Below are 26591 nucleotides of genomic sequence, written 5' to 3'. Positions count from 1 at the left end.
TTGGAACGGCGTTCGTTTTTCGTGGCCACAGAGAGAACCAGAGCAAAACAAGGAGAACGAAAAACAAACTGCGAATTCTCATGGCTGTAATTGTCCTATTAATGTCAACAACAGTGCTGGTAACGGTAATAAGTGGCGACGACGCTTTGTAAACACAGTGGCAACGGTGGTGGACGCGAAGACACCCCTCGCGGGAACGCGAAATTAACACCGGGCCACTATTATTATGAAATTCTTGTCCGTTCTCTCTCTCTATCAATCTCTCTCTCTCTCACTCACTCTTTCTCTCTCTCTCTTTTTTGTTTTGTCTTCATGTGTCCTCTAATGCTGTTTAGATTGGATCATGGAAACTTGTGTAATACTTACAATGACGACACCACTGTCGGCGATGACAATCATGTTGGTACGGATTTATAAATTATTACAATAATGGTAAAATTAACGATAATACTTGTAATAATCATAATAACGATAGTAGCAGCAGTAGTAACGATGGCAATAATATTACAGTATTAATAATTACATTTAACGTCGTTAACAACGGCGTCGCGCGCAAAAACATGACTTCCGATGTGTGTGTGTGTCTCTCTCTCTCTTTGCGTGTATATATATGTCTCTCTATATATATGTATATATATATACATATATATAAATATATACGTGTATGTGTTTCTCCATGAGCGATGGAATATTCAAGATACATAAGTAATAAGTAATTAATTAATTAATGAATTAATAATAATTAATAATAAGGCGACGCCACCCAGGTAAGCTTTTTCCAATACCACCGAGAAAGTCTTTGTGGATCGTTTGTTCGGAAGCCAATTAATAGCACGCATTGCCTCTGGATCCTATTATTACATAACTAGTAATCGAGCACATAATTTTTTTTCCTCGGTCCTACCGTAAAACGTTTTTTTTTGTTTTCCTCTCCGGTCACACACACGTGCGAAGTATGAGAAACAAAGGGGTTCTACACGCTCTGAAAAATCAAGCCAGCACACCCGCCGAAGCTCGCGGTCGAAGGAGCGCAAGAGAATGATTATGCCATCGGGGTCACGAGAATAAATGCGTCTCGAACATAAGTATACACAGTAGGAGAAACAAGTACTCATACACTCGGCGTGTTCTGCGCATGCTTTTTCCTTTCTTTTTTTTCTTTTCTTTTTCTCTTTTTTTTAATCGTCGTTTAAGTACTATATATTTTATTTTGTAACAACTAGGTTTAAAAATTCTTTCCATCAGTCTATAGAAGTTTGATAGAAAAACCACGTCCACGCGGATCACCGTCTGGCGCGGGTCGTCCTTTCTTTTTTTTCTTTCTTGTTTAATTTAGCAGGTATGCTGAGAACGGTGTTATAGTAATCGAAAGCAAGGTGTATAGAGGTGTATGAACACTGTTTTCGCTGACTGTATACAGAGCGCCCCCCCACCCAACGTCGTGTCGAACATTCAATATTCTTTTCGTTTCGGTACCTCCGTAGAACACCTGTGAACGACGCGCTACACGCTGTCTGTGTTTACAGTTTCATTCGGGGGTCGTTCGTTTTAAAAAAAGCTTTCCAGGGTCTCGCGCGAGGAGGTAACAATTCCGTTCGACATCCTATCTTCCGCCTCGAAACTAATGTACATTCGTCGCGATCGGAGGCTTTGCGTTGCCCGAGGTAAAATGAAAAGATCACGCCTAAACGAAACCATAAAACTTCACAGGCGAGATTCTACCAGGACACAGATGTATGTATAGAGGAAATATTTCAGCTAGTAAAGTCAGGTGGATGACCCTATGGTGTTTTTTTTTTTTACAGTTCTACCAAGCAAATTTGCGCTCATCGGTGCGCAGGACACGAGCGTTGCGTGAGCAGGAATATTAATACGTCGATATAAGGACGATCTCGTCTAAGTTTCCTTATCAGGTTTCTCCGGCTGCGATCCTTTGTCGGTTCCGTTACATGACAACGCATCTTCTTATAGTCTCCCTCGCCGAGTGTGCCACTTCCCAAAACCCAAATTTGCTCGGTAGAGTGACGTTTGCTTAGAATAAGGATAAACCTGAAGTAAAGGATAATGGCAGCTTGGTTTGTCACGCGATCAGGCTCTCGTTAGTCGATTCCCTCTTCAATGGAAGCGTACCGTGCCTCCGACAAGCCCCATCGTAGGATCACCGACCGGTAGCCGTTCTTCAAATCCTTAATTAATTCCTCGACGATCAAGCAAAACTAGGAACAGGTAGCCGCGCGTGTGTTTTGCTCGGAGATCACGTTTACCCTTATTCTGTATTACTGTTTAATCATACAAACGGTTATTATAATAGAAACGAATTTATTTATACGATCCGCCGCTTGTGTATATCAGCTCCGACGGGTATGCTGTATTCCGAATAGTTTCATTTATTATTTCTTATTCATCACTATCGCATTCTTTCATTCAAGCAAGCAGCATGCAACAAGCATGCAATGTAGATCACGCATACCTCTCTCTTTCTTTCACTCTCACTCTCTCTCTCGCTCTCTCTCTCTCTCTCTCTCTCTTCCTCTTTCTCTCTCTTTCTCTTGCTCTCGTCCTCGCGACGTGTCGTTTACTCATCTTGTCTCTTCTGCTTTTGTCTCGTCGTTCTTCTATTCGGGTATTTCATCTCCTTTTACAGTACATTCCTGGTCCATCTCGTGCCCTCTTAAGGACGCATACAACACGCGGAGGTCGGCAGCACAAAAAAAAAGAAACTTTTCTCTCTCTCTCTCTCTCTCTCTCTCACACGGCCTCTCATTCACTTTCTCTCCCGCTCTTTCACACTCTCCGGCTTCAATTTGTCGGTCAAAGCAGTGTAGTCTCGAGAGTACGGACAGGCGAACATCTGATAAATGGAGTGAACACGATAGTAAGGCTTAATTTTAATTTGTTAGTAAATCGTAATATCCCGCACACGCGATGCTGCATTCTGTGCACAGACGAAGCCCGGTTTTTCACGCAGGTAATGCTCACGAACGACCGGCTTCTGCTCGTCACTCGAGCTTTATTTATTTATTTATATATGCGTATATATATATTCATATATATTTATATATATAGTTATATATATTTATATATATATAGTTGTATATATATATTTATATATTTTTATATATATATATTTATATATTCATATATATATTTATATATTTATATATAATATTTATATAATAATCTCGCTCACGCTCTCCCTTTCACTCTCTTTCGCGCGCTCTTTCTCTCTACCTTTCTCTCTCTCTCTCGCGTTTGTTTACTTGAAAACGGTTTTGTAACTCCGTCTTTGTTCTATTATTTCATGCTTTTATTATTCGTTTTCTTCAACGACGTGTCTTTCTCGTTTTCGGAACTTATGTGTTTTTTCCTTATCCAGCTGTCCATCCCTGCCTTCGAAACCTACCCTTTCGTCCCCCGTCCCTTTCTTTTACTCTTTCTCTCTCTTTCTTTCTGTCTTACTCTCTCACGCTCTCTCTCTCTCTCTCGCTCTTTCTCTCGCTCTCGCTCTCTCCCTCTCTCGCACACGTTTTTTTTTTATCGCTGTACATCTATCATCTATATTGTCACTCCGGCAAATGATGCCCACGATCGTTCCCCGTTATCCGTTCTGCTATCCTGCATCGCTCTCGTTCGTTCGCCGCTTATTGGTCGCCGTTTCACTTTCTCTGTCTGACGTCGGAGTCCTTGTTGGGCGTTGGTTTGCTGCCAAACAAAATGGGTAACGATCAATTGGAATCCCTAAGCAGCTTGGAAACGGTGCAGGACGACTACGAGGCCACATGCGAGCGAGTCACGCGATTGGACAAGACGCGGGGGAATCGATATGCGACGACATTGTCGCTCTGCGGCGGTATGATAGGCGAAATTTCTGCTCGCCTAGCCGTTCGACTCGGGGGAGCATTATCGAGTCATCCTGAAATCGATGCTAACAAGCTGGACGTAAGAATAATTTTCATTTTCCATCGAGAACAACGGTCTACTGGGCACTCTGTGCGTTTCGCTGTTGGTTAAAAATAACTTTTACATAGTAATATAATAAAACCATTAAATAATGAAATAATATTTACTCGAAATTTTAACTAGCTACAAAGCAAACGTTCTTCCAAGGCTGGAGCCGGGATCGAGTGAAAATATAAAATGCTTTTCATGGTATCAACAAAAATGCATCAACTTATCTGATATTAGTTTCGTTAACTCCTTAATGCACAATTTTTTTTAAAAAGGCCGGCCAAAAAAATCAATTTTTTTTAATACAAAAAAACACAATTTAGTACGTTGTCTTGGCAAGAAAATTACAAAAATACAAAAATAATGGATATTTATACAATTGGTATGATTTCTAATTTTCAGAATATTACTATTATTATTATTATTGTTGTTGTTATTATTATTATTATATTTTATTTTACATTATATTTTAGTAAAATATATATTGAAAAATGAGCGAATCAGAATCTGAATCTGAATACGCTGTCGGAAAGCGGCTCACAAGGAAGAGATAGGTCGTAAGTGATAAGTAGAAAAAGGATATATTTTATACTTGAATAAGTAAGTGTTATAGCTTACAATCCCATGTAAATGATAAATATCAATAAAACGATTGGTTTATTTTTGCTTTCACATTGTTATTTTCAATTCTCGATTGCATTCGAGTGTGAAAAATTATAGCAACATGAAGTACAACGCCGCTCGAATTATCTCGAGTGTGCACAGTTTGGCCAGTTTAGCGTGCTCGAGTTAACTCGAGCGTGCATGTTAAGGGGTTAATGAAGGACGTTTCCTATTATTTCGTTACAACTATCGTGTCAAAAAGAAATTACTAAATAATAAATTGAACATCCTACAACAAATTATCTACCTTCATTGAATCTACACGATCTGAGAAAAAGAAGTTCCTAAATAGCAAGCGTATCTCTGGCAACGAGAATGCTCCCCGAAGTCGAACAAACGGTGGCCATTTCCGAGTTTGAAACTGGAAGAGAGCTGGATGGATATTTCATGGACCACGGGAAGTTTAAAGGACAGCGGAGTAGTCTCGAGGAGGTTGTTGTTAATGTGTACCGCGGTGGAACGGTCGGATAAATGGAACTGCGGTGTACTTGTGTCTCTCAGGCTTCCGTGGTTGCGTCAGCTGTTTCTAGCAACCTTTTTCGGAGACGCCAGTAAAGGCGGAAACGACGGCAAGACTCCAAGGGGAACGACTTGTGGCAATAGCGGGACAGACTCGAGCGTGCAGGAGACGACGGTCGACGTTCTCCTGTCGGGAAGGACTGGGTCTGGACGTTTCTGTAACCGGGAAACTCTGGCGGTGGTGAAGTTACAGGAGGATCGACTGGTAGCTCGGACGATGGAAATGGCCCACGAAGAGGAACGTAATAATCCGTGACAACGGTGGGACTATCCGTGAGATCGAGGGGACTCTCCGTGAGATCGGGGGGACTATCAGTGTCATCAAGGAATTGTTTTGTTAATCGACGTGACTGGCTACAATGCTTGGTCGAAAAGTCTTGTCGCATATTATAAGATTGACTAAATTCTTCAAGTTCTATAAAATATAATTATGTCCTGCTAATTTCCTTGGTATTCCTATACTAATTCAAGTTCTATACAATTTGAGTAGGAATGACTCTTCTAACTCTCTAGATATCAATACGAATGCTATAAAATATAAGTATGTATGATCCTGCTAACTCTATGGGTATTCTTATGCTAAATCAAGTTCTATAAAATATAATTATGTCCTGCTAATTCCCTTGGTATTCTTATACTAATTCAAGTTCTATACAATTGAAGTATTAATGACTCTTCTAAATCTCTAGATATCAATACGAATGCTATAAAATATAAGTATGTATGATCCTGCTAACTCTATGGGTATTCTTATGCTAAATCAAGTTCTATAAAATATAATTATGTCCTGCTAATTCCCTTGGTATTCTTATACTAATTCAAGTTCTATACAATTGAAGTATTAATGACTCTTCTAAATCTCTAGATATCAATACGAATGCTATAAAATATAAGTATGTATGGTCCTGCTAACTCTATGAGTATACTCGTGCTAAATAAAATTCTATAAAATATAATTATGCTCTCTAACGTAAAATCTAATAATCGCTATTCTGAAGAGAAGAGCGACAAAACTTCATGGCCAAGAGACATGTTATACGAAATATAGAAACGAAGACCCAGATAGTGAAAACAAGCTAACTTGGTTACAGTCTCGGCGAGAAGCATCCTTAACCCTCTACAGCTCAACGTAACCTTGAAGTCGCATACAGACTTATCAGGTTCTTTAATCGAATCAAGATTTTAGCAACAACGTAGCAAGAGTAGCAACACTGTTACGTCTACATTGTAGTCAACGCATCAGAGTACAGTAATGTCTCCCTTACTGACGCTCAGATTGTCCACAAAAATGGACAATTTGGGAAGATACGATTATTTATTATTATTATTATCAGATTATTTATTTATTATTATTAGATACGATTATTCGAGTATTGCAGCTCGTTTTTATGATTGTTGACAATTCGAAACAATAAAAACGAGTTGCAAGGCTCGAATAATGGTATTTCCTTTTCCCAAATTGTCCATTTTTGTGGACAACCTGAGCGTCAATTAGGGAGTCATTACAATATACCGAAACTTTCTTTTAAATCGTGAATTCGTCATTAATTTAAATCGGAAGATCGACATTGGCTGCCTTCGAGCCGTATAAATATTGTGCAGATGGACAGAGTTCTGATCGTAGAGGGTTAACGGGAAGCTCAGTCGTCGGATCGAATGAGATACGTACGTGTCGGGACTCTGATCGGTGTCGGATTCCTCGAGCTCAGCCTTGTTCCGCTTCTTCTCGTAAACTAAAATGATGGTGCACAGAACAATGACCTCCGCGCAAATGCCTAGGAAGGGCCAGAGGGCGGCTAGCTTGTCTTTGACCCTGAGGAATGTTTGGGCCTTTGCCACGTGATTCTCGGAGGTGTCGGACCAGTTGTAGGACACCCTGCACACGACGTTGCCGCGGTCCTTCATCTCGATGTTGTCGACGATCAGCAAGGTCCCGTAGATACCTTTCTCCTGGTCCGTTCCGATCTTGACTCGTCCTTCGCTCCGCTTGTAATCGTGATCCCCGAACGTCCATGACACCTTGATGCCGGGACTGTGCTTGCCGGAGCATACTAACTGCAGCTTCTCACCTTCCACCACGCTGACGGACTGGACCATGGATGCCGTGGGTTTTGCTGCAACGACGAGCGATCCCTTATTATACCATTTTACTATTATACTATTATAACTATTATACAGGATGTCCCAAATTATGGTACTTCCGGGAAATGTGGGGTTCCTGAGATCATTTGAAGTAACTTTTTCCTTAGCGAAAATGCGATCCGCGGCTTCGTTTACGAGTTATCAACGAAAAACGCCGACCAATGAGAGGCGAGCTCGGCTAGCGCGAGGCGGCGCAGCCAACGAGCGCGCGAAGTCCAGTTCCGTTCATTGGCCCGGCCGCCACGCGCCAGTTGGTGCGCTAGTTGGCTCGGCCGTCTCGCGCTACCGGAGCTCGCCTCTCATTGGTCACCGTTTTTCGTTAATAACTCGTAAACGAAGCCGCGGATCGCATTTTCGCTAAGGAAAAAGTTGCTTCAAATGACCTCGAGAATCCCTCAATTCTCGGAAATACAATAATTTTGGGACACTCTGTATTATTTTCTAACGCTAGAACTACCAAACCGGTCAAAGAACGACCGATCTCCGATGTTTTCTTTTACAATACCCGATGTTATAAAAACGTTTCTATGAGAATCTTTTAAATCAATTTCTTTATTCAAGGATAAATTATAAGTCGCACGGAGTTTAAGCAATCTCGTCATTTTTAGCTATGGATCGACAAGTAGCTTATGGGGCTCTTCCATTGTTTCATTAAGTATCTTTGACATGCGTGCGATAACTTTGTTCATCCATAATGGATGAATAGCTGTCGTTCACTGATACTACGTTATCTCGATATCGTAAACGTCTACTTCACTTGGAATTGTAACTTTCTGCTTCACGAGTGCATTCTTTACGACACGAAATAAATCACTGTTCACTGTGGATCTCCGTCGAAATCCCTTTCATGGATCATTTTATAAAAGCCAGGATCCGATATATATGCAATTTATCGGTTAGAAAATCCCGCGTAATATTATAAAATAAATATTATACATGTTCGCTAAATTCTATTTTCTTTTGCATTTTAAGTATATGAATGCCATCGGTGCACAAAAATCACGGTGCATCGACAGTAAAAGTAGGAGAACGGTCCTGCCAACTCAGCGACAGAATCCTATAAGAATTTTTTAATTTAACGAGAAAAAAAATTATTAAATTATTAAATTAAAAATTACTTAATATACTCTACATATTGAATTCGAGGATATTAAGTAATTTTTAATTTAAGAATTTAATAATTTTTTTCTGGTTAAATTAAAAATAATAATATACTCTACAATATATATATATATATTTTATTAATAATTATTAATATTATTATATATATATGTATATATATTGTAGAGTATATTATTATTTTTAATAATTATTAATATTATTATATATACTCTACATATTGAATTCGAGGATATTAAGTAATTTCTAATTTAATAATTTAATAATTTTTTTCTGATTAAATTAAAAAATTCTTATAGAGTTCTGTCTCCGAATTATAGCAGGACCGTTTCTACTTTTACCGTCGATGCACCGTGATTTTTGTGCACCGATGGCATTCGTACATTTAAAATGCAAAAGAAAATAGAATTCAGCGAACATTTATAATATTTATTTTATAATATTACGCAGGATTTTCTAACCGATAAATTGCATATATATATATATATATATATATATATATATATATATATATATATATATCGGATCCTAGCTTTTATAAAATGATTCTCGCTACGTAGACTCGCTACATTCGTGGTTCTACCTTTAATCCGTCGGCACGCGACAGTAAAATCTGTACTTGCGATCTGAAAGATAATCGATACTCACGTACGATCCTGTACTCTATGGAGGCATTTTGCGCCTTGCACGTATAATTGCCGAGCAACGCGGTCCCGAACTTCTGCAGCTCCAAAGTGCCGGTCTCGTTGTCGATCTTGTAGAGGTTCTCGCTGCCGGCCAGGGCCGAGACGATCGACTTATTCTCCTTCGTCCAAGTGACCTTCGAGCCGGAGCTTTTGTTCGCGCATTCCAGCGACAGGGGTACGTCGTCGACCGTCAGTACTCTAATATGGATATCTGTGTTACAAAGGACGAACGACGATCATTTATCAAATCCCGGATCCAGTAGAAATCGCCGCGCAAGCAACTGGGAGCTGCTGGTCAGCGATTTCGAGGCGTCGCTTCGATATACTTCTACCTCGATTTTCGTTAGCTCGAGCTGGCACGGTTAATCGATTAATCGGGAGAGCAGAGCGTAATCGAACGGCCGCTAATTAGCCAACAACTAGCAGAAGAATCGTTACGTACAACAGATTTTTCTCTTTCCTCGGCTCGGCTCGCAATTCGCTCGCGTATCTCGCGCGATTTCTCTCGTTCGATTTTCCGCGGAATCGAGCCGAAATGTTTCCTCGCGATTCCCGAGGGGGGCATAGCCGCCTTATCTTCGAACAGAGAGAGTTTTATCATCGGAGTCCAGGCGACGGTTATCATTCGAACGCGCGACAATGCTAGCACAGAGATCGGCGTATTATCTCGACGAGCGAAATGCAAACAGAGCCGGCCATAATAACTCGCGCGTTTCACCGTTGTCGTCTCCGATAAAACTCGCGACGCTTCTATAATTTACAGCGGCAAGCGTGAATCGCGCGCTAGCTAGTAGCATGATCGCCGATTTAACGTTTCCGTCGGGGTCGACGATGGAACCTGCGCGGTTCAATTTTATTCGCCGACGAAACGACGCCGTAGTAAGTGTTCGACGGTGTTTATTAACCCCTTGACATACCGTCTTCTTCGCAGTTACTATGATTAGAAATTGTTCAATTGCAATAATTTCTTAGAAGGGAAAGAAAATTGATGCTTATCGTGTGCCTAAATTTACTCGAATGCTTAAATATTGATGACAAGAGATTAGAATTTTATTCCAATTCCAAAGGACAGAATAACATCTATACTCAATTAATTATTATCAGAAATTTTCATGACGAGTCGGACTCGCCAAAATACGGCAAGGGGTTAATCCGAGCCGCTCGGAGAGCCAACCGATGTATTTCCAAGAAATTTTTACACCTGTGTTTACGGAAACACTCGTGACCCCTTTGATAAGAACCACCGGCAAACAGTAGCTATGCCTGTTTAACGGTAAACCGAGTGCTAATGAGAAGCCACGGAATGGCGGATTACGTCACAGAAAAGCGTCTGGTTCGCAAGCGATTACGGTAAATTCTCCCTAAGATTCTACACAAGATTCTACAAAAGATTCTACAGAAGATTCTACACTCAGATTCTACTAAAAAATGGAGAATTTGGAAGGAGGAGATATCATTGTTCGAGCTTCGCGGCTCCTTTTGATAGTTGTTGACAATTCGTAACTATACAAAACGAGCCGCAAGATACGATTGTTCGAGCTTCACGGCTCCTTCTTATAGTTGTTGGCAATTCGTAACTATAAAAACGAGCTGCAAGATTCGACTAATCGTATCTCCTCTTCCCAAATTATCCCCAAATGGAGAATTTGAGGGAGGAGATACGATTGTTCGAGCCTCGCGGCTCCTTTTTATAGTTGTTGACAATTCGTAACTGTAAAAACGAGCCGCAAGATTCGACTAATCGTATCTCCTCTTCCCAAATTGTCCCCAAATGGAGAATTTGGGGGAGGAGATACGATTGTTCGAGCTTCGCGGCTTCTTTTTATAGTTGTTGACAATTCGTAACTATAAAAACGATCCGCAAGATTCGACTAATCGTATCTCCTCTTCCCAAATTGTCCCCAAATGGAGAATTTGAGGGAGGAGATACGATTGTTCGAGCCTCGCGGCTCCTTTTGATAGTTGTTGACAATTCGTAACTATAAGAACGAGCCGCAAGATTCGACTAATCGTATCTCCTCTTCCCAAATTGTCCCCAAATGGAGAATTTGGGGGAGGAGCTACGATTGTTCGAGCTTCGCGGCTCCTTTTTATAGTTGTTGACAATTCATAACTATAATAACGAGCCGCAAGATTCGACTAATCATATCTCCTCTTCCCAAATTGTCCATTTTCCTGGACAATCTGTGCGTCAATTAGAGAGACATTACTGTACTGTGATTGAAACGCTTTTTTAAAGTCACCGATGGTCAACCACTGTAAAAACGAGCTGCGAGACTCGAGAAATCGCATCCCCAAATCGTCCTTTTTTATGCACAATCTGAGCCATCAATTAATTAGGGAGAATTCGAATACCGTGTCATTCGAACGTTGTTCTTTTGCGACGCGATCGGCGGGGAAAAAGCGTTCTTAGATGCTGCACAAAGCGCAGACGATTCGCGGCGACGCGTCGATGTTAATCGCAATTAATGATCATTTAGCCCCGCGTAACTGGATTAACCGCAGCGGCTGGAAAAGTTGTACGTCGTACGAGGGGTCGCCAGAACGGAAACCGTCCTGGTACTAATTGCGTGTAATAAGCGCGCGGCTCTCTGTTCTCCGTCAACTGCAAAGAGCGGCGGGACAATTAAACTGTAAGAGCGAAATTGGACGACTCGTCGTTGTCGGTCGTCGCGGTGGCCGACAATTTCCAGTCGTCCCGGTGTCGGTCGCTTGCCGAACTGCAATTTCTTGCACGGCATAAAAAACATGGTTAACGGTTAGCTAACGTCGCATGGCGGGAATAGCAATCGCAAAAAAAAGCAGTTGTTAGGATAGCGCGCGACGACAGGAAAGGAACGACGCTCTCGGTTGCACCGGCGTCGCTCGCTTATGCAGTTTCTCGCACAGCAAACCGAAGATACGGTTAACGTGGCACGGCGCAGGATTGTAGCAATCGCAAATTCTTAGGATAGCATCGAGCATAGGGAGGAGGGGGTGGCACACCTCGGCATGCTCGAGACACGGAGTCGCGGAGGACGTGTAATATTCAGCGGGTGAAAAGTTCGGTTCCAAGCGTGGAGACATCGAGCCAAGCATCCTCGTGCGGGGCACGCAAACAACGTCAAACATGCAACAACCAAAGCAAGCAAAAAAACCAACTGCAACGGATCGCTTCTTCTTTTTTCTCTCTTAACCTTTTAGGCACGACGCGCCACTCTAGTAGCTCACTCGCTCATCGTTTGAACCAAATAATCGTCTTCATATGTATTGTTTCACACTTCTTTTGTCTTCGCATCGATTTACAACAGTCTACAGGGTGTCCCAAAAATGTCTCGCAATCCGGAAATGGCGGGTTCCTCGGATCATTTGAAGCAACTTCTTCCTTTACAAAAATTTTCTCCGAGGCACCGTTAACGAGTTATTAACGAAAAACAGTGACCAATAAGAATCGAGTACGGCTGACGCGTGGCGGCCCAGCCAACCAGCGCGTGAAGCCCAGTTCCGCTCATTGGCTCGGCCGCCTCGCGCCAGCTGAGCTCGCCTCTCATTGGTCACTATTTTTCGTTGATAACTCGTTAACGGTGCCTCGGAGAAAATTTTTGTAAAGGAAAAAGTTGCTTCGAATGACCTGAGGAACCCGCCACTTTCGGACTGCGAGACATTTTTGGGACACCCCGTATATACAGGCAGAATATACAGTATCAGACTCTGCCGTCCAGAGAAATAGCCTCGCGCAGAATTCAGCCGTACCTATAAGGTTAAATCCCCGTTCCGTGTTTCGTTCCGATCGTTCCCTCGCTGCGCGTTTCGACTCTTGCATCGGCGAACCGGACATTCTCGCGTAACGAATCGATCGTCGAAGGAAAACGACCATCGGCGAGGTCTCCAAGACTCCATAACGTTTTCTAAGCGGGTCGTGATTTTGCTAGAGAATTTGTCCGATCGTAAAATCGGGCGTCAAGGTGTTCAGTCGTAACTGAATACTCGACAGAAATGCCAGAAGCTGCTCCTTGACGCATCGATGATCGTTCACGAGTTAACGATCGTGCTTTTAGGCTCGGACGCTGCAAAATTGCCGGTCAACAATGCGTTGAAGAGACATCTCGTTGCTATACACGAACAAAAACTACGTTCCTCGAGGAACAACGACGGTGTACAGTAATGTCTCTATAATTGACGCTCGGTTTGTCCTCAAAGATGGACAATTTGGGAAAAGGAGATGCGATTATTTGAGCCTTTCGGTTCGTTTTTATAGTTACGAACTGTCAACGACTATAAAATGGCTCGAATAATCGTGTCTCTTCTTCCCAAATTGTTCATTTTTGTGCACAATCTGAGAGCGTCAGTTAGGGAGACATTGCTGTACATGGAAGTCCCTTTTGCCATCACTGGGGGTTCATGATCAAAAACCTGGACCGCCGTTTCCCCGAAAAAGCGATTACGTAACGCAACGAATTCGACTAACGCGGTTTCTCGAATTGACCGATTCAAAGTGCATTAAAAAATTGACGATAAATATCAAAAAACATACGCATCAATAAACAACAGTATTATTAACCGTTTGAGTAGCAGGGGGTATCGAAAAAACACCGTCGAATAATCCCAAACAGCGCAACCGCGCTTTCTCTAAACGAGTACGAAAAGACCCAAGCAGCGCGACAGCGCTTGTTTCATTTCATGTCGAGAAATACCAACCGGCGCGATAATAATGAATTAAAAATTTTTATTTTGTAATGTATTATTGCATTATTATAGTATTATTCTACCTATCGTAAAATGTACTATTTACATTAAAAGGAGCTGCGCGATGTACTTGCTTCGGTAAATCCGAGCGCGCTTCGACAATCGGTAACGCATCGTCGGTTGTCCACAATGTTCGAAATGCGCTGGGTTTTCTCGACAGAAAATCTCAACAGCGCGGTCGCGCTGCTTGGGACTCGAACAATTAATAAGAGATAATCGTGGGATCGTTGCTGCGGAAACAGAAACGATGTCACCGAATCGTTCAATAAAGAACCCGCATTTATCGGATATCGCCGTAGCGGATTCGCGTCAGCTAAGCGATTCGTCTTCGCGTGACAGCTCGCGAAGATGTCGGTGTTTCTGGCATTACTGTAAAGGACACAATAACGCGCGTTCGCAAATCACGGTTGGAACGAAATTAACGCCGCGCAGAAATACAGTAATGTCTCTCTAATCGACGCCCTGATTGCGCACAAAAATGGACAATTCGGGAAGAGGAGATACGATTATTCGAGCCTTGCGGTTTATTCTTATAGTTGTAAATTGTCCACAATTATAAAAACGAGCCGCACGGCTCGTATAATCGTATCTCCTCTTCCGAAATTGTCCATTTTAGTAGTCAATCTGAGCGTCGGTAAGGGAGACATTACTATATCGCTTATTATCGCATCGTTATGAGCGAGCGCGCTTCGACAATCGGTAACGCACCGTCGGTTCTCCACAATCTTCGAAATGCGCTGGGTTTTCTCGACAGAAAATCTCAACAGCGCGATCGCGCTGCTTGGGACTCAAACGGTTAAAGAAGCATTATAATCAATTGTAATCAACGGCAACGACCGAACACCTTGCTAACGTAACAGCGTAACGTCGCGCGACCAGAGGACGGTTACGTACGCGATTTTCCCGAATTTCGAACGATCTCTGCGAACGAAGAACGCGTCCGAAGGTTACAAAAAAAAAAGAAAAAAAAACAAGAATTGAAAGCTACCTCGCCGGTTGAAGTCGCGAGGAGCAAGCGGCTATCGCGTCAGAACGATTAGGAAATGCGCGATTGCCAAAGCGAGGGGGCGAGGCGAACGGAGCGGCTGCAGAGGCGGGTTTGTTGCGTAAAGATGGCCGACGGGTCTCGGCATACGAACCAAAGTATATCCAGAGATGGAAGGCCTCGTTGTTGTCGGGGGTGCATTTGTAGTCCCCGTCGTGGCTGTCGGTGGCGTGTAACGCCTTTAGCGTGCTGCTTCCCGTGCCCGGCGGCGAAGTGACGACCAACTGACCACTGGCCAACTCCGGCTCGAGCGACTGCCCGTTTCTGGTCCATCTGATCATATCGTCCGGCTTCAGGCCACTGCACTCGATCGACCAAGATAGGCCCTCGCGCACGTCCGACACCCCCGTGTAGGTTACTTTATCGGGAAGAACATACGAGCACACGTCAAGAGGGGCATACCAACGGTGTGACAGGGTAGCGAGATAATTGCGGGCCGGTCCGGTATTTTTCACGGGCGCTAGAGCATGCAGTTCATCATCCCTAACCGGCTGCGCTAGATCCGTTTCTCAACTGGCTCGGAACGCGAGCCAGAAAGCCGTGGCTTCACTTAGATACACGCAGCCCCATCGGCTCTCGGTCGATCTCGATCCTCTCTCTATTTCGAGCAATATACAGGGTGTCCCGAAAATGTCTCGCAATCCGGAAATGGGAGGTTCCTGAGGTCGTTCGAAGCAACTTTTTCCTTTGCGAGAATTTTCTTCGACGCTTCGTTTACGAGTTATTAACGAAGAAACACTGGCCAATAAGAGGCGAGCTCGACTGGCGCGCGGCGACCCAGCCAACGAGCGCGCGGAGCCCAGTTCCGCTGCATTGGCTCATCCGTCTCGCGCCAAATGATCTCGCCTCTGGATTGGTCACGCTTTTTCGTTGATAACTCGTAAACGAAGCCGCGGATTGCATTTTCGCTAAGGAAAAAGTTGCTTCAAATCATCTCAGGAATCCCCTACTTTCGGATTGCGAGACATTTTTTGGGACACCGTGTACGCAGAAAACGGATCTGCGATAATGCGCGACTTAACCCGAGGGCCGAGACTCCGTCGAGCAGACTTCTGCGGGCTTCGCGTTCAAGCCACTCGCGCCGATCGTAGAACAAGATAAAAGTACCTATTACGGAACGATTCTCGAGGGGGGGTATAAGATCGTCGTCGATTTTCACTCGAATGAAAAGTGTTGAATATTCGATCGATGTTTCTAGATAACGTAACGACTATGGAATATTTATTTAGTAGGTCGAGTCGTAAATAACTTCCGTCTTTTTCTTCTTTTTGTATTTATCTTTTTTGTTTTCCTTTATTTTATTTATTTCGAACCATCGTCTGTTTAGCGAAAGAAAGAAACTCTGAGAGAAAGATTCTATCCAGCTGAGCCGGAAGTTATTTATGACTCGGCCTGATAACGTGAATAAAAAGTGATACGAGGAAAATAGTGTAGTGCGAGCATTGTACCTATTATGGAACACCGTCTCAAAAATTCTATGATTTCTATCGTTCTTGCTTACATTTCTTTCTACAGCTGATCGTTGCATAAAAGTATTCGTCCCAGTGAATTTATAAAAAAGAAAACAACGTCGAAAAATATAGATAGAACTTTTACATCCACTTTCGTACGCTTTACCTACTTTCTATCGCATTGTTTGTACCACCGTTCCGAGAAGGGGTTAAATTGAAGCGGTGATTCATAATAGGTACTTTCACCTTAAGAGGGTGGAATGCATCGTAAAAGAGAAAGCAGCAAGTGGTCATTAGGTTGTTCCGAAAGTTCGGTTCGTTCCCGATTGGTGCGTACAACGAGAGTTCAAAGCTTACGGTTACAGTGACAAAACATTGACAACGGATGATCGTGCATTTTGGATGAAAGAACTTTGGGGACAACCTGATCTTTCTATTTTCAGCTTTTATTAGCCATAAGTTTCCGCTTGATCTCGCCTTCGTAAGAGGATGTATAACGATAAACATCATCGTGGACTGCTTAAACGCGGTTGGGAGCTCTGTTTTCTAAAAGGATACAACCTTTTTTGCACAATCAAGATTGGTACTTGACGCACGTTTGTCGCGTACTTGTCCCCATTCGGCTTAGAAAGAGATTGAGACTCAACGTTGTAATCTATTGTTTGAGAATACGAGAACACCCTGCTGCCATTTTGGAGCAATTGTTACGGAGTGGGCAGTTGTCACAATGAATGAATTACGTGAAGTCTCCTTTGTCGAGATATAAGCCACAGTATTGTTTCAGTTTCCTATTGGTACACAAAAACAATAGGCCTGCGACGAGAGACCTTGACGCCAGAACTACCAAACAAATCAAAATGACTGGCTCCTGGTTTTTTTCTTTTACAGTTCCCGATGTTGTGAAAATATTTCTCGGAGAAATTTTTGGGTACGCTCCTCTATTGATAATATAATAAATATATATAAATAATAAAAATGTATATAATAATAAATATAATATGAATAATAATAATAATAAATATAATATAAATCATAATATTAAATAATACAAATATTAAATATAATATTAATATTATTATATGTAATAATATATAATTAATATTAATTTTATTATTATTAATATAAATATTAATATATAATAATAATATATATTACTATTAATTTTATTATTATTAATATATAATAATATATATTATTAAGTATAATGCATAATATTACATTATAAAAATATATATATAATAATAATAATATAATATGAATAATAATAATAAATATAATATAAATTATACGAAATATAAATGAATCCAGTCTTGGCATTGCTATGAAACAATACTACATATTAGTCGCGTTTAGGATTCGGCAGTTCTATCGTTAAACCGCGAACGATAGCTTTTAGCTTCTTTACGCGAATTTGCACGGCCATCAATCATTACGTTCGATCGTTCGTAATATCAAACATTAACGCTGAAAGCACCATTCCGCGGGTGAATGTGTACACCGAAAATGTTTCCTTACGAAGAAAGCAAATATACATCTCGAGAGATCGCGGGCTCACTTCATAAAAACGTGCACGAACGATCTCGATAAATAAACTTGCGCCACCGGAGACGCGTACAGGATGTTCCGGATTAATTTTCAAGTACAACAGAGACTCCCTTATCGGAACATTTATTTATACGATATTTCTATTATCTATATATATATATATTTCTATTATCTAATCGTTATGTATTATTTAGATACATTATCGCCTAATAGACAAATTGAATGACGTTTTTAGATAATAGAATGCTTTGATATCAAGATATTGCGAAAATAAACCTTCGGATAAGAGAGTCTTGTAACGAATGTAATTGTTGCTTAATCGGATTGTGATGGCCGCGGCAACTTTAAACGATTATTTAACAGTATTATTATATTATATTTTTATTTCTATTATATTAGATTTATTACTGTTATTATTTAACAATTATTTAATTAATTATTCAAGAATTCGTGCAATCCTCTATGAACTCGTCAAGTTTGCAATTTTTTTAAAGTTTCAATGCTGCAATGTAAATTTACTTGCATTTACTAATTCGTAAATATGCAATATCTAATGAAATAACAACTGACGTTTAATAATCATATCGATCGAATTAGTATAAGAACAAGATTTCATGTCAAATAATCCGCGTTCATTGCAAGAAATGGGAGTTAAACAGAAAACTGTTCGATTTTTCAATAATCTTAATAAATCGACAACAACGTCACGATACAGTAAATTCTCTCTAATTAACGCTCAGCTTGTGCACAAAAATGGACAACTTGGGAAGAGGAGATACGATTATTCGAGCCTTGCGGCTCGTTTTTATACTGGGTGTCCCAAAATTATTGTACAAACTGAAAATGAGAGGTTCCTGAGGTGATTCGAAGCAACTTTTTCCTTAGTGAAAATGCGATCCGCGGCTTCGTTTACGAGTTATCAACGAGAAACGGTGACCAATGAGAGGCGAGATTAGCTCGCGCGAGACGGCCAAGCCAACGAGCGGTCGAAGCGCGGTTCGGCTGATTGGCTCAGCCGCTTCGCGCCGAGGCGTAGCTCGCGTCTCATTGGTCGCTGTTTTTCGTTAATAACTCGTAAACGAAGCCGCGGATTGCATTTTCGCTAAGGAAAAAGTTGCTTCGAATCACCTCAGGAACCCATTGTTTCCCGCTTATACAATAATTTTGGAACCGATTGTCAACAACTATAAAAACGAGCCTCCTCTTCCCAAATTGTCCACTTTTTGTAGACAATCTGAGCGTCAATTATTACTGTATTGCTATCCCATAATTGCAGGCTGAAGTCTATTATAATCTATCGAAATCTATTATATTTCTGCATTCCTTCGTCGATCCTACCGTCCCCGTCTCGCCGCGGACGCAGAGAATCCTCTGCCCATTAACGAGACAATAAAGGTCGCTCCACATCGCGAAGTCGCGAAGCAGCCGCATCGGCGCGAGCATGAAATTATTGTCCGCATAAACTCGATTAAGACCTCGCGGCAACCCCGATAACGCGAGGGTCGATCTCTCGTTCCACGATTCGGCGAGGACTCGAACATTCCTGAGCGAAGTCGAGCGTCCGAGTCGCTTATTGGTTCGCGCGGTTGCTCGAAGAGTTCGTTGCTACCGAAAATTGTTGCAGCTTTCTGTCGCGGTGCATCCGGACACGTTCTGACGATTAATCTATAAATAAAGCGCGAAAGAAGTTTCCTCGTCGCTGAATTCGGCAGAAAATAGAACTTTGTATCCGACCGGCGGCGGATCATCGGGCTTCGGGGAACCGGCCGGCGCCAAAAAGTCAATCACGACCGTCCGCCGCGGGAACCGGATTAACGTGTTCCCCCTGTGCGGCTCGGTTCGGTGGACGCACCCGGTTCCATTTATTTTTAGCGATTTATTCTTTTACAACCCCGTCGTCCTCGTGAACACCAACTCGACCAGATGAAATTATAATGCACAGCGGCCGACTGAGCGGGCTGAAGGGGATGGAAAGGGACGCTCTCCCTCCGCCGCTGATAATCGCGGGCACGTCGGGCTGACCTATAAAGTGTTGCTGCGGCTGGCTTCTGCCTCGCCGTTGGTGCCGCGGACTCAAGAATACACGGCCGAAGATACCGGGGAGCAGCACAGATCGATGTTTGTTTGGAGTTTAAATATTTACGTGATGCGATTTCGACGCCGCGCCGCGGATAGTGCGACCGGAATCAGACCGAGTAGCTCCGATTTCGATCGTCCGTTCTTAGAACGAAATTGATCATCTGAATACAACATGAGAAAGCGGTCGATGTATGTGTATCGGCTGCCTGAATTTGCCCGCATCGTAAACGTTTCATCGGGCAGGGTCGGGGGCGAACGTTTGATCGGGGGGTGGGTCGATCGTCCTCCGACGTCTCCCCATTTTTTTTCAGGGGAGAAGATATCGCGATTGTTTCCAGTTTACTTAAATTGGAATTGTCGAGCAAGTCGAATCTCGTGCTATCTGTTTCGCACCGCGATGGAAATTTTGCCCCTCGTGGCAAAGCCGAACGTATCGAGCTCCGTTCGAGATTCTGTGAGACGGAAGGGGGTTGAACTAGGCATCGCTGGATCTATTTTCTTTTTAACCGCCATTTTGGAAACCTCGGAATAGACCGAACTTTCGTTAAGGTAAAAATAATACCGTGTATTTTGCTTGTTCGACGGTTCGACTTTTCGATTATTCTCTGAGGTTCGAAGATTCGTTGTTACGGGATTAATTATTGTGGAAGAGAAGTTTAGCGGGGAATGGAAGTGAATTAAAATGTTTTGTCTTTACTGATAGTATTTATTCTTGTTTATGAGCGGGCACGGGCATGGCTAGCGTGGTGTGGAGATGTGCAGAGATTTTGGAACTGACCGGACTGACCGACTGCCTTTTTTATTGCTTTTATTATAGTTTGCTTGCCTTTATTATAGTTTGCTGGCTTTTTTATAGTGATTGCGAGGACAGTCATAAGAAGGGAAAAGATGAAATTCTCTTGGAAGGGGAAGAAAGAAAAGGTCTGTGCGAGTCAAGGTGTGCGAAGGTTTTATTGACGGTGCGTGTTTTTAACACTAAACCTACCAAGCAGTAATACTGACTGGCATGTACTGCTTCGCAAAAGTGAGAAGACCGAATTTATTTAGAATTTGTAAAGTTTTTATTATGAAACCGGCTCCAATAATATAACTTATTCAAGCGATTTTTGGCACGGAATGCAACTTCGTGCCCATCTCGTATACAGTCGGCCTTAATGGAGGGCCACCTATTGTGTATATATCATTAGCTTAGGGAAAAGGTCCCGTGAGCAAGGGCTGAGCCTTGAGGGTTGAAAGATCGCAATAAACTGCCGCTTGGGATCCAGGTATGACTACCTGTTTAAGCTCGAGCTAAGCTGTGATTCGGCTAATCGATCGAAATTAATTGTTGCCGTGGGTGCGTTAACCCTGAAGAATGCGTCGGCTACGATGTTGTCCTTTCCTGCTAGGGTTGGATATCCGTGAAGTACTAGCTGATAAAATCCAGGTGACGTGTTTGCCGAGGTGAGCACTTCTCGGGCTTTTGGTGGAAAGCATACGTGAGCGGCTTATGATCGGTGAAGAATCGTGAAGATTTTCCCTTCGATCATGTGCTTAACCCTTTCGCGTTACGGAGCGCTTGCGTCAAAATGTGATCGCTGTGAACGGAGCGTATTATCGAGTAGTTGGCACTGAAGTGCGGAATGTATTTCTGGTTCCAAGTTTTCCGTAGTCCAAATATATTCAGATTTTTGTGATCTTGAGCACGTTACCGTTTGTCTTGCATGGCAAACGCTTTCAGTATCGGTATTTTCACTTTCAGCATTTTCGCTATCGCTCGTGAAAAATATTCTCCTAAATTTTCTTTTCCCGATGATTTCACGCAAATTCACAATTTTCGAGGATAATTTACCGAACATAGTATCGAGCCTCCGTTTCGAAGAAAATCTCTCCGCCTTTACTTCTGCGAGTTCCGAGTACAACAATGCAAAGTACGAAAACGCAAGTAGAAAACAGATTAATTTTTGATACATTCGAAAACAATTGGTTTGTTTCGGATGTCTGTTATAATACCGAAACAAAAAACATAACAAAATATTACATCATTTATAACATACAAGTCGAAGTTAAAAATACGTTCGATAAGTGGCAGCATTAAGTGAACTTTGGTCACGAAACGTTTCACGAAATAATTGATCATTATTATGGTATTTTAAGAACTTCCGCCTTTTACACGTCTAATTTTATCAAACAAATGGTGTAACGAACTTAAATATAAAATAACTTCTTCGCGAGTTCTGAAATTACGAACGCTGCTCGTCGATGGCGGTATTAGAATAAAGCGCTGTTCAAATAACAATTGGAATACTAAGTTATTTACATTAAAATTTAAATGCTGAGCTATTTAAGTAAAAATTAAAATGTTAAGTTGTTTGAGTAAAAATTTAAATGCTAAGCTATTTAAGTAAAGATTTAAATACCAAGTTATTGAAGTAAAAATTAAAATACTAAGTCGTTTGAGTAAAAATTTAAATACAAAGTTATTTAAGTAAAGATATAAATACCAAGTTATTTAAGTAAAAATTAAAATGCTAAGTCGTTTGAGTAAAAATTTAATGGGTCTAAAAGAATTAAATACTTTAAAACTCAACGTATTATCGCAAAGGCAGAGATTGAGTATTTACCCGTGAATTATTAAAATTAAGCCAACAAAATTATTTTAGAATTATAAATTCGTGTAAACCTTTTAATCACTATTATTATAAATTGCTGGTATATATACGTCGCTGGCAATGTTCTAAAGAAGACTGAAACTGTGTATCGTTAGAATAAAACACAATATCGTCTTGTCGATATTGTTATATTTCATGATAGTCGATTGTTTAAGGCGTGCAGCGTTGCCAGATACTCGATTAACAAAAGTATCTCATGTAAAGTATGAAATAAAAGTATATACGGTATGAACGTATATATACGCTCTTCGTACCAGCGCGCCCACTTTTCCAACGGCGAGTGGGTGCGTCGTGCTTCGGGTGAGCGAAAAGGGTTGCCTCGATTAGATCGTTCTCGCAATTTTCGAAAGCAGCTTCAGCTTTCGTAGTCCATATGATTGGTGTTTTTCCTTTGATATTTCCTCGTAATAAATCATTTAGCTGTGTCGTAATAAATCATTGACTGTGTCTGCGCTGCATGAGGGATGAAACGGCGATAGAAATTAATTAGTCCGAGGAAACTTTGAAGCTGCTTTGCAGTACCCGGCTTTGAATACTGCTTTATGACTTCGACCTTTCTTCCCCGGAGGGTGTATACCTGCTTCCGAAAGGTCGTATCCGAAGAAATCTACGTCTCTATGAGACGCCGAACTCACACTTTGCTGGGTTGATGAACTAGACCGAGCTGCTTTATTGCTTCAAAGAGTGCTTGAAGATCCTTATAGTGTTGTTCTTCGTTGTCCGATGCCAATAGGAAATCGTCGACATTAGTTAGTGTTTTTGTACAAGAAAAATGTTGTTTCTAACATTAAACCTAGCAAGCAGTAATACTGACTGGCATGTACTACTTCGCAAAAGTGAGAAGGCCAAATTTATTTAGAATTTGTAAAGCTTTTATTATAAAACCTGCTCCAATAATATAACTTATTCAAGCGTTATTTCCAAAGAAAGAGTCTCGGAACTTTGCAGAATTGCAAAATAAGAAAGCGGTCACTTTAATCGCGGTAGGTTTAATGTTAAGGGAGGTTTTGAAGATTAACGAAGGACACGAGTTCTGATGCACATTTGGTGTTTATTAGGGCTGTCGTAAAGGGAAAGTTTACGAGAGAGGATTAGAAAGTCAAATGTTCGATTGCTAGCGGCCGCGTTCAGGTAGCGGGTGAACAGAGGCGAGCGATGCGACGCCACAGAAGGGTAAGTGAAATTTAGGTTGACGAACGAACTTAGGGAAACTAAGTGATTAAAATTATTCAATTATATTGTTCAATTTAAATTATTCAAATTAATTGTATTCGAATTAAATTATTCAATTTAAATTATTCAAATTAATTATATTCAATTTAAATTATTCAAATTAAATTATCCAATTTAAATTATTCAAATTAAATTATCCAATTTAAATTATTCAAATTAAATTATCCAATTTAAATTATTCGAATTAAATTATCCAATTTAAATTATTCAAATTAATTGTATTCAATTTAAATTATTCAAATTAATTGTATTCAATTTAAATTATTCAAATTAATTGTATTCACAATTTAAATTATTCAAATTAATTGTATTCAATTTAAATTATTCAAATTAAATTATCCAATTTAAATTATTCAAATTAATTATATTCAAATTAAATTATTCAATTTAAATTATTTAACTGATTTAAATTATTGAAGTATAAAATTAAAATTACACTTGGCTCCTTATATTTTAAAAATCAGGCAGACGATTTCTATTTCGCGCGAAGATTCGCAGTCCAATTGTTACACTAATTTAATTTGATTAGGATTCACAAGAAAATAAGAACGTTCGACAAGTATTTCGTGTCGCATAGCTCAACCGTTCAATCTTAATTCGATCGCATAAAACACTTCAACGTCGTACAATTTTTGAAGTTGTGTTGCATCAATGTGTTAAGAAAATCTAGCGATTGTTTAAATTTCTCTGCATCGATTTTCTCCGATATAAATTTTTGAACTCCTTTCGTTAAATGCTTACGGTCCCCGATCGTTGCACGATCGTTGGATCAGCGGAGTAATTAACGAACACGCTAAACAAATTGGCACCGCGTCGAAACAAGGGGCCGCATCGTCGTGCCGAGTTGCAAACGATATCGTCGTCTGTACCCGAGCTAATTGCGGCCCGTGGAAACCACCGAATAAAGTCTAGCGACGGAACCGTGTCCGGTCAACAATGCATACAATCTAACCAGACGGCTTCGATCGGTGTGACAACTTCGCGTCAGAAGTTTGTGAATGAATGTCACGTAGATAAAACGGGGAACCGGGCCGTTCTCTCGGTGTTCGCGAGCCGATCTACGAAGTTGGGGCTGTATTGGAACGCAAAGTAGGATGGAAAAGTGATCGATACCCGGGAAACACGTGCCGCATGACCCCTAAGCATCGGAAGCGCCTGTATGTATGTATAGCGGATCGCGTGTTCTACAAGGTGCACCGTGTAAATTCTACTCGATCGGCGGAGAGTATAGTAAATTCTCTCCGATTGTCCTTCAACATGTACAAAAAAAATGGACAATTTGGGAAGTTTTTATAGTTTATATATAGTTATATATTATATATATTATAAATATTATAAGTATTATATATATTATAAATATTATAAATATTATAAATATTATAAACATTATATATTATATATGTATATATTGTAAATATTATATATTATATACATATTGTAAATATTATATATTATATAATAAATCGACCGGCGAAAAAGAATTTGGGAAGAAGTTTCTATAGTTTATATATAGTTATATATTATATACATTATAAATATTATAATATAATATTATATATATTATATTACATAATAATATATAATATATAATAAATATTATTTATTATATAATATTATATACATTATATTATAAATAATTTGAATAATTTAAATTGAACAATATAATTGAATAATTTAAATCACTTAGTTTCCCTAAGTTCGTTCGTCAACCTAAATTTCACTTACCCTTCTGTGGCGTCGCATCGCTCGCCTCTGTTCACCCGCTACCTGAACGCGGCCGCTAGCAATCGAACATTTGACTTTCTAATCCTCTCTCGTAAACTTTCCCTTTACGACAGCCCTAATAAACACCAAATGTGCATCAGAACTCGTGTCCTTCGTTAATCTTCAAAACCTCCCTTAACATTAAACCTACCGCGATTAAAGTGACCGCTTTCTTATTTTGCAATTCTGCAAAGTTCCGAGACTCTTTCTTTGGAAATAACGCTTGAATAAGTTATATTATTGGAGCAGGTTTTATAATAAAAGCTTTACAAATTCTAAATAAATTCGGCCTTCTCACTTTTGCGAAGCAGTACATGCCAGTCAGTATTACTGCTTGGTAGGTTTAATGTTAGAAACAACATTTTTCTTGTACAAAAACACTAACTAATGTCGACGATTTCCTATTGGCACCGGACAACGAAGAACAACACTATAAGGATCTTCAAGCACTCTTTGAAACAATAAAGCAGCTCGGCCTAGTTCATCAACCCAGCAAAGTGTGAGTTCGGCGTCTCATAGAGACGTAGATTTCCTCGGATACGACCTTTCGGAAGCAGGTATACACCCTCCGGGGAAGAAAGGTCGAAGTCATAAAGCAGTATTCAAAGCCGGGTACTGCAAAGCAGCTTCAAAGTTTCCTCGGACTAATTAATTTTTATCGCCGTTTCATCCCCCACACAGCGCAGACACAGTCAATGATTTATTACGACACAGCTAAATGATTTATTACGAGGAAATATCAAAGGAAAAACACCAATCATATGGACTACGGAAGCTGAAGCTGCTTTCGAAAATTGCGAGAACGATCTAATCGAGGCAACCCTTTTCGCTCACCCGAAGCACGACGCACCCACTCGCCGTTGTCATCCACGCCTTGGACACCGCAATCGGCGCAGTCCTAGTCCTATATATTCGCTCTGGAAAAGTGGGCGCGCTGGTACGAAGAGCGTATGTATACGTTCACATACCATATGTACTTTTATAAAAAAGTACATATAAATAGACTATATATAATTCTAAA

General features: G+C 40.8%; 1 protein-coding gene across 1 annotated transcript in view; it reads right to left on the bottom strand.

Annotated features, from left to right (window-relative positions):
• Window positions 1-75: 75 nt before the first annotated feature.
• Window positions 76-26591, bottom strand: part of Bsg (immunoglobulin domain-containing protein Bsg) — a 44895-nt gene continuing 18379 nt past the window's right edge. The window contains exons 2-5 of the mRNA XM_076521082.1: window positions 14942-15205; window positions 9040-9288; window positions 6800-7244; window positions 76-3702 (exon numbers count right to left, since the gene is read on the bottom strand). Coding sequence (XP_076377197.1) covers window positions 3657-3702; window positions 6800-7244; window positions 9040-9288; window positions 14942-15205 — 1004 coding nt within the window. The 3' untranslated portion in view covers window positions 76-3656. The remainder of the gene's footprint in view (window positions 3703-6799; window positions 7245-9039; window positions 9289-14941; window positions 15206-26591) is intronic.

This window comes from Megalopta genalis, chromosome 1 (assembly GCF_051020955.1).
Source record: "Megalopta genalis isolate 19385.01 chromosome 1, iyMegGena1_principal, whole genome shotgun sequence".
Lineage (NCBI taxonomy): Eukaryota > Metazoa > Arthropoda > Insecta > Hymenoptera > Halictidae > Megalopta > Megalopta genalis.
Note: the sequence above shows the minus strand (reverse complement) of the source record. Positions and strands in the feature narration are given on the sequence as shown.